At 31.2% G+C, this 8,669-nt stretch overlaps 1 protein-coding gene across 1 annotated transcript; it reads left to right on the forward strand.

The window, feature by feature from the left end:
* Positions 1-1,085: 1,085 nt before the first annotated feature.
* LOC105118757 (Lactoylglutathione lyase / glyoxalase I family protein) lies at positions 1,086-4,931 on the forward strand. Its single transcript, XM_011016776.1, has 5 exons — positions 1,086-1,362; positions 2,431-2,599; positions 4,043-4,126; positions 4,239-4,442; positions 4,639-4,931. The coding sequence occupies exons 1-5, from the start codon at positions 1,315-1,317 to the stop codon at positions 4,731-4,733; spliced, it is 600 nt and encodes a 199-aa protein (XP_011015078.1). The 5' UTR covers positions 1,086-1,314; the 3' UTR covers positions 4,734-4,931.
* The last annotated feature ends 3,738 nt before the right edge of the window (positions 4,932-8,669 follow it).

Raw genomic sequence — 8,669 nt, forward strand, 5'->3', positions numbered from 1 at the left:
TGTTGTTGTTGTTGTTGTTGTTGTTATTATTGTTGTTATTATTATTGTTATTGTTGTTGTATAACTGTTGTTTATAATTTGTATAATTAACCTCCCTGTGGTTCGACTCCAGTCTTGCCAGGTTATTTATTACTTCGACACTCCTGGACTTGGTAAAAATAAATTTGGGGATATTGAGGTTCCTATATTAATTTTTAGGTATTTTAGATAAATATAAATATAAATATAAATTTTGGTTTTTAGAGTCCAAATACCTCATAATTCCTTTCTTCAACCATTTTAAATGTCTAAAATTTATTATGGTGTACAATGATAATATGTCATCTAAAAGGAGTATGATTTTTTTTTTTCTTAAAAGCCCATGTATATTTAGGCTTTAATTATGGGATAGACACTCGGGCTTGATCTTGTAAGCCTATGTGTTGATGTTTTATTTTTTTAGCCTTCCATGTATTTTTTTATTATATTATTTTTATATTTTAGAATAAAAATTTGTTTTAAAAAAAATATATTAAAATGAACATTTAAATATTGAAACATGATTTTAAAATTAGCCTTGAGATTTTTATTGTTATTATTTTATAAATTATTGTATATGAATCTAATATGTAAAGCTTTTTTTTATTAAATTGCACATAAATATTCAATAATAACAAAATATCTAGTTTAACTTTAATTTTATTTTTATATAATTTTTCTTAAATTAATTATATCTTTATACAACTGCATATAAATTATCATGACACGATAGTTTTAGATTAAGAAGACAAGTTTTCTATCCAAATATATATATATATATATATTTATTTATAACTCTTCTCTCTTTAATTAAAATCATCGGTATCCTTACAAATATTTATTTTAATTGTTTTGAATTTTATTAAAAAAACATGCTGCAAATAAAATATTTTAAAAAGTTAAATAAAAATAAATTTTAAAAATAACCTCGACTATTTTGTAAAAGAGGTTATGGGTCGAAAAACTGAAGAACAATTTAAAGAACAGAACTAGTAGAAAACGTCTCTGTGATTATTTTTCCCCTGTAATTACTCATAAAAGGTGCTTGAAGGGATAGCATGTTTATGCCTTGTAGGAGGAAACCTAGATAGCTTCTGTAATTACTCATAAAAGTTGATATCGTGTGAATGACATTTTTGTTGTGGTGGCTTCTTCGTGAAAATTTGTGGTGCAGAAAAATTAGCCAGCAAGTGGTCAGCACCTAAAGCTATCGGGTGATGTTGTCTGGGCTTTGGACCTTTCAAAGAATTGAGCAAAATCCAGATCACTCCTTCTCGCTTCCCTTCCATCCCATCCATGGCTTCCCTTCCTATTCCATCAGCCACCGCTGCTCTGCAACACAAGGTAATATTATTCACGCTAATACTTTCTTAATACTTGTTACAATTTTTTGTGAAAAATTGGTGATTTTTTTTTTTTGGATTATATTCTTGATACATTGCTAATTAGATTGGAGATACTGTAACTTGGATTATGAGCTCTTTTCTTTTTGTCTAAAAAAAAAAAGAGTTGCAGAATCTATAATGGGTTTTCATTCCTTCAAACAATCCAGAATGATGTTTCTTTAAAAAGTACAATTGAAAAAAAAAAAACACTAACCAGCTTCCATATATGGGCTTCCAGAGTTTGACATTATTGAGGCAGACTTTAGCAGAACTTCTGCCGCAATTTACCCTGTACGCGATAATTAAAAAAACCATTCTTAACTGCTGCGCTGCTTTATCACCTAGCTCTAATCACAGCAAAATTCGCTCCATCACCGACCAATCAATAGTTGCCAATCACAGCACAATTCGCTCCATCGCCTGCAATGATCTACTGCAATGTTTTTGACGCAAGACCAGGATTTTTTATTTTTTCTTATTGCTTTTCTTTTTATGAATCAATAAGACATGCCTTAGGTATTAACACCAGATAATCTTTGACGAAAACCACATTAGGGCGACTGATTGAAGTTGACACTGACTATGTCGCCAGCAATATTTTCAAAGAAAAGTAGAGGACATGAAAACCATACCTGGCCTTTCCGCAATCTGTCTGAAGGGCACTTAAGAGCTACTCCAACCTGGGAAATAACAATGGAAGAACAAGATTGATCCAGACTAGAGTCGGCCAGTACACAATCTTCATGGGAAAATGCCTCAAAGGACTTCTTGATGTTGATAGACTGTTCCGCTTTGTTGCAGTGACCCCTAACCTACAAGACCTTCATAAACTAGACGTTTGTGTTCAGTTTATGCATTTTGGTAGGTAGTGTCGGTTAAGGTTTTTGATGGCATAAATTGGTAGCGTGCATGTCTCATTCTATTGTTTCTTGTACTTTTGATATGGATATTGCCCAAAAAACAGCTGTGGATTGTTGCTTCCATTGGTTATTTTTATCTTTAATTCATCTTTGTTATTGCATTGCAGGTGATTTGTGCAACTGCTAAACCTATATCTGTAAACTCACTATGCCATTTTTATCAAACCAATGTTGGTAGTGGTAGGTCTCCCAGGTTTTGTTTCAAGACAAAAGCTAAGCTTTCTGCTGAAGCAAATATAGTTGAGAAAGAATCAACATGTGTCAACGAGAAGATTGGTAGCTCTTCCTGTTTGATTTTGTGCTCCTTTATGTTACATATATTTCTCCATTTTAGTTGCATTTGGATCGAAAGTCAGCATGCCATGTTGGTCTTGCTCAAGTAGATTTGGAGGGGCTAATTTGGATGCAATGTGAATGTTCTCAATCTTTCTAGAAATTGACCTGTCTCATTTACTGGATCACACTCCTCTAACAGCCAACGACAAATTAGTTCATGATTAGAAAACTGCTGCACCCAAGCTTGTTCACATACTGAACAACACCTTCTGTTGTCTTTCGTGCCTTCAGAAATGATTCTTCTTTGCATTAACACTGAATTAAATTAGGGAAAATTGAAACATATTCCTTGATTTACCCTTCAGTTATGTTTTTCCTTGCATTTTAACAGTGTTAAGATTTTTTTTCTGCAAAAACAAATTAAAATAGAACTCAATGCGAGCTCCACATATACTGATAGACCAAAACATGTTTCATTTAGGAACTACGGCAGTGTGCTAGGAAGATAGTTAGTGGGGAAGAAAGAAGGTGGAGCTGTTTCAGAAAAAAAGTTTGACATATAGATGAGGACTGTCTATACATGTACAACGAAGTATCCAATAGACTATGTGCCTGGGTTAGTAACGATCAGAAAATGATTTGGTGAATGGTTAAAAGATGGGATCAGTTTTCACAATTGGTTTAACATTGTCTCTATTTCATGGTGTCAAATGCATTTGAGGATTGCCTAATTTTTCTCGACTCTAATTAGTTTTCTTAATGATCCCCTTGTTCTTTGATAGCTTTATTGGGAAAAGAACCGATGTTATGATTTGACATATATTTTGTGTTGCTTCATAGAGGATTTGTAATGAAGTGTTAAAGAGATATCATTTTGCCAAATCCTTTGCTTGCCAGCTACTAAAACGTATGCTTCTTCAAAGTTAGGACCAATAAAAATGTTCTTCATGTTACAAGCTTCCATTAGATTACAATTCCATGTTTTGGTTTGGTTTTAAGAGAGAAAATTATCTAAAGCATGAATGACACTGCTCCTGCTGTAAAGTTTCATTTTTATCAATTTTTTGAGAAGCCTCTGGAAATAAGCTCTTGGTTATAAGAGTGTGAGTGTCAGCCAAAGTGGGAATCGATGGATTTGCTATTGTTTTCCTTGTATGGATGGGGGCAAAACTTAAGGAGCTACAAGGATGAAATTCTTTTTTTCTTTTATATATAAATAGTTACATGGTTCAATAGTTCTCTTTCTAAATTGAATGGTATGACTACATCTAAAGGTGCAAATTTATTTCCACATCCCTTATTCTTTGTGAGCGTATACATGTGTGTTTTTGTGTTAAACAATGGCTTTATGTATCACGTAGTAAATAAGAGTGCATGATTGAAAAGGCTAGCTGCTATTTTTGGGTGCAAGTTGTATCTGTTAATTTGCTGGAATTCCTGCAGATTATGGAGTTGTTAGTGTTCACCATGTTGGAGTCCTGTGTGATAACCTTGAAAGGTCTCTTGAATTTTATCAGGGAATCTTAGGTTTGTCACTATCTCTTGGCCAGTGTTTATACATCATCCCCTTCTTTATCCCCCAAGGTAAACCGTGATGGAAAAACAGATATTAATGAACTTGCTTTCTGTTTAAAATTAGGGCTTCAAATAAATGAAGAAAGGCCACATGATAAACTTCCCTATAGGGGTGCCTGGTTGTGGGTGGGTTCTGAAATGATCCATTTAATGGAGCTTCCCAATCCTGACCCCTTGACTGGACGACCTGAACATGGTGGCCGGGATCGACATACTTGCATTGCCATTCAGGATGTGTCCAAGCTAAAAGTGATCCTTGATAAAGCTGGTACACCACTCTGTCCTCACTCTTCTATTATCACACTTTTGCCTAATGCATGTGCTTGTATATTTTCATGTTATATATTTGCATTTGCGTGCGTGCATGAGTCAGGATAGTCCACCAGCTCCTAAAGAATGATTTTGACAACTAGCTTTGTAACTGGTTGAAGGAATGCAGTGCCTTATGATGCTATGTTCTTCAGGTATTCCATATACACTTAGCCGGTCTGGGAGGCCTGCCTTATTTACACGAGATCCAGATGCAAATGCTCTAGAATTCAGTCAAGTGGATGGCTGACATATTCCAGTCTCAACAGAGTAGAAACTTGTAATATCATTTAGGTGCGAAGTTAGTATCACAATACAGGTTGCAAATGTGTGTAGAATATGCCATTACGTTCTCTATCTTTCTGCAGATTATGAAAACTGGGTTTAGAAACGACGCTTTCATAAGGAAGGCAACTATCTACTGATTATGCATGTATATTGTCCTGCTAACGTTCATGACTAAAAAATCTAGTGACTGCTCATCTTAATTCCTTGGAATCCCAGTAATGAAAGCACATTAGCCTGAAAAAGAAGAAGCATTCCTATATTTCCTTTCTAACTTCTATTCCATGCAAAAACCTAGGTTATAAACTCGAAGATTCTAACAAACAAACAGGACCTTTACTCAAAACCTCTCTGCTTCCAAGTTAAAAATAGAAAGAATTGTTATGCAAGCTAAGTTTCGCTGGTTTCAAGGTTTCTTAGTGGCATGATTGTATGAAGGAAAAACCCAAACATTTTATAATTATCAAAAACCCAAGAAAGAAAGACAATCATCATTAGATTCATGATTTCTGATCCAGCATGCCTTTGAACGCAATAATCAATGATCCGTACATGATATATTACAACAAAACAGAATACAAAAACAAAAAAGCTTATCGCGAAAAGATAATACACCTGGTTTTGCAGTGCTTATAAATTTGGTTTGTCGATATGAAAATGAGTTTACTTAGAATTTATGGGACAAAATTCACTAACTGCCTTGATGCTGGTAAGACGTTACTGTTACTTTTGCCTACTGTTTTTTCTTTTCTTATCTTTCTTGTTCCCTTTCCTTCTATCTCTCCATCTCCGTCTGCCTCGTATTTGTGTCTCACGGTCTGCTTGTCAGTTTCACCCTCTCTGTCTATCTGTGTCTTGGTAGGGATGGAAAAGTATTTACAGGTGAACATTCAGGGTTGTTAGGGCGGTGATTTGGAGCATAGAGGGCTAAAAATTTGGGAATTAAAAAGTGCTGGTCTCCTTGAACACATACATGTAAATATAAATATTTTTATAATTATATAGGGTTGTTTAGAATTTATATAAAAATTATTTAAAAATCAGATGTTTTTTTCAATTTAAATAATTGCTTTAAAGATAGATTATTACAAATCACAACTCTGTCGAGTCTCTAACGATAATTAAAATGAGCTTCTAGTGAGAAATCTTCTAAATCCTTTTAGAAAAGAAAAATTGTTATGCATTTGAGTGATTTTTTATTTTAAAAAAATGTTTTTCAGGTGTTCTATAGTATAATATTCAAAAAATAAAAGGCATAATATTTTATTTATAGAAAAATTTGAAAACTCTATAAATAACAAAATATGAATTTTCCCTTGAATAATATATATATTTCAAGATAATTTAAAAAATTTACTAAATCAAGTCTTTACTTGATTTTTCTAGATTTAGAATTGTATTCCTTGTATAAATTATACTCTAATTCTTAATTTCTAAAACTTATTTACAATCAAGTCACACTTGATTAATCATCTCATTTTAATTTATTAACTAATTATTTTTATGAGTGTGACCTATTAGGTTCCCTTATAAGCTAGTCCAAATATAAATCGTAATTATAAATAATAGAATTAATTATACTCTAGTTCTTAATTTCTAAAACTTATTTACAATCAAGTCACACTTGATTAATCATCTTATTTTAATCTACGACTAATTATTTTTATGAGTGTAACCAATTAGGTTCCCTAATAAGTTGGCCCAAAATATAAATAATAATATTAAATAAAATATAATTAAATAAATTAATTTATTATCAATTCAATAATTGATTGATTTATATTTAAAGATCAAGTATAATGTTTAACAACCTATCATAATCCTCTGAATATTAGAAAAGTCATAAATGGTTTGACCTAATCTTTTAATGATCAATTTTTTAGTGTAATTATTATTTATTCATCAATAATGTTTCGATTTAGATATTACAATATGAAGTGTCTACTATAACAAATCATGTTTGTTTTTAATACCATATTCATTAATTTTTTAAATAAGATTTGAAACTCTTTATAAATCTCATTTTACATTACATAAGGATTTATAATTAATATTATTTAAGAACAAGTGGAATATTTTTCTTAATTCACCAAGAGTGATGAATCCTCTCTTGATTACTTAAATACCTTCATATAGTTTATGTTATATCCAATATATGTCCATTTGTTACTCTTAATTAGAACAATATGTAGTAAGATTAAAACATAACACTCTCTATATAAGATAATTGAGTGATCCTAAGTATAAGGATCACTTGCATAACTGTCACATGAACCTTTCTATTTGGATTTTTTATACAAGTCAATTCAATATACATATCATATAACAAACACCTAAATATTAGTTCTAGATATCTCTCATTATTATTATGATGGTATAAAAATTCAATAGTAAAAGTCACTCATATAAAAGAAAGTGTTTTTCGCTCACTATTCTAAGGTTCTAAATCGAAGAGATATAGATGCAAACAACTCATCACTATAAAAATACATATCAAATTACTACTTTAGAAATACAAAGTCAAGGAAATAAGTCCATCACTCACAAATAAGATACAAAACTTGATAGATACCAATCACGCAAAAGACTTTAATTCAAATTTTTTCAAAAGATCCAATATATGATCTGAATCATAGTTATATACTTGGAATATCTCTCCAAGTATAGGAAACACAAGATAACATAAATGAGACCTATAATCGAATTTAGTAGAATTCTAGACAATAAATAACAATAACTTGTTTTTTACTCTAAAAAGTGCAAACAGACACTTAGGAAGAACTAAAATTAAAATTGATATAACTCTTTATAGAAAACTCCAATGCATGCATGACTTAATAATCTATAAAAATGACATTCTAAACTTGAAAACTATGTAAGATAGGCTTATTTCTCATGCAATAAAGAGATGAAAATTTAGGCTTAAAGTTGACCTTAAGTTTATAGCAAACAACTTAAAAAACATCCTTTATTTGTAATACTAACCCAAATTCAAGTAACTCAACTTAATTTGAACTAATAAAGGGCACTTCTGTGTCATATTCCCTCGATTGAAAAAAACTTGACCTCAAGTCAAATGTTGAGTCATCACTGTAAAAAAGAGATAAATCAGTTATGTTAAAAATGTATGAAATGTCTAAGTAAATGGGTAACTCAATTTTATATATATTTTCACCAATTAGCTTTAGAACCTTAAACAAACCATTAACCCTCGATTTAAACTTAGAAAATTTATCTTATAGGAACCTTTCCTAGCTAAGATGTATCCAAACCAGATCACCCTTTTTGAACTCTATATACTTACGGTGCTTATTAGCTTGAGTTAGATAATTCTGATTTTACCTTTCAATCTTGTCACAAATTTATTCATGTAATTTTTTAAGTTGTTTGGCCTTTTCTTCAGCATTATTACTGAAATTTAGATTTGTTGGAATAGGAATAAATTCCAATGGACTCACTGGATTCTAGCCATACATAACTTGAAAAGGATTACAACCCATACTTTGGTAAAATGGTTGTAAGAAAATTCAGCTTATGGTAACATTAGATCCTAATCTCGAATATTCTTCTTCACCAAACTTCTCAAAAGACTTCCCAAACTGTGATTAACAACTTCAGTTTGACCATTATTCTATGAATGATAAGTTGTACTGAATTGAAAATGAGTTCCAAGCTTTCTCTAAAGTGTATGTTAAAAATGACTTATGAACTTGGAATCCTGACATGACTAAAAGATTGATGTCTTCTTCCAAGTGCAAGAGTGTTGAAGTAATAAATAACTCAGCAAGACCGAGGTCGAACCACATGGAGGTTAATTGTAAAATTATAAATAACAACAACAACAACAACAACAACAATAATAGTAGTAATACTAATATTAATAGTAATAAGAATACTAATA

The sequence above is a fragment of the Populus euphratica genome, unplaced genomic scaffold, assembly GCF_000495115.2.
Source record: "Populus euphratica unplaced genomic scaffold, PopEup_1.0 scaffold2195.1, whole genome shotgun sequence".
Lineage (NCBI taxonomy): Eukaryota > Viridiplantae > Streptophyta > Magnoliopsida > Malpighiales > Salicaceae > Populus > Populus euphratica.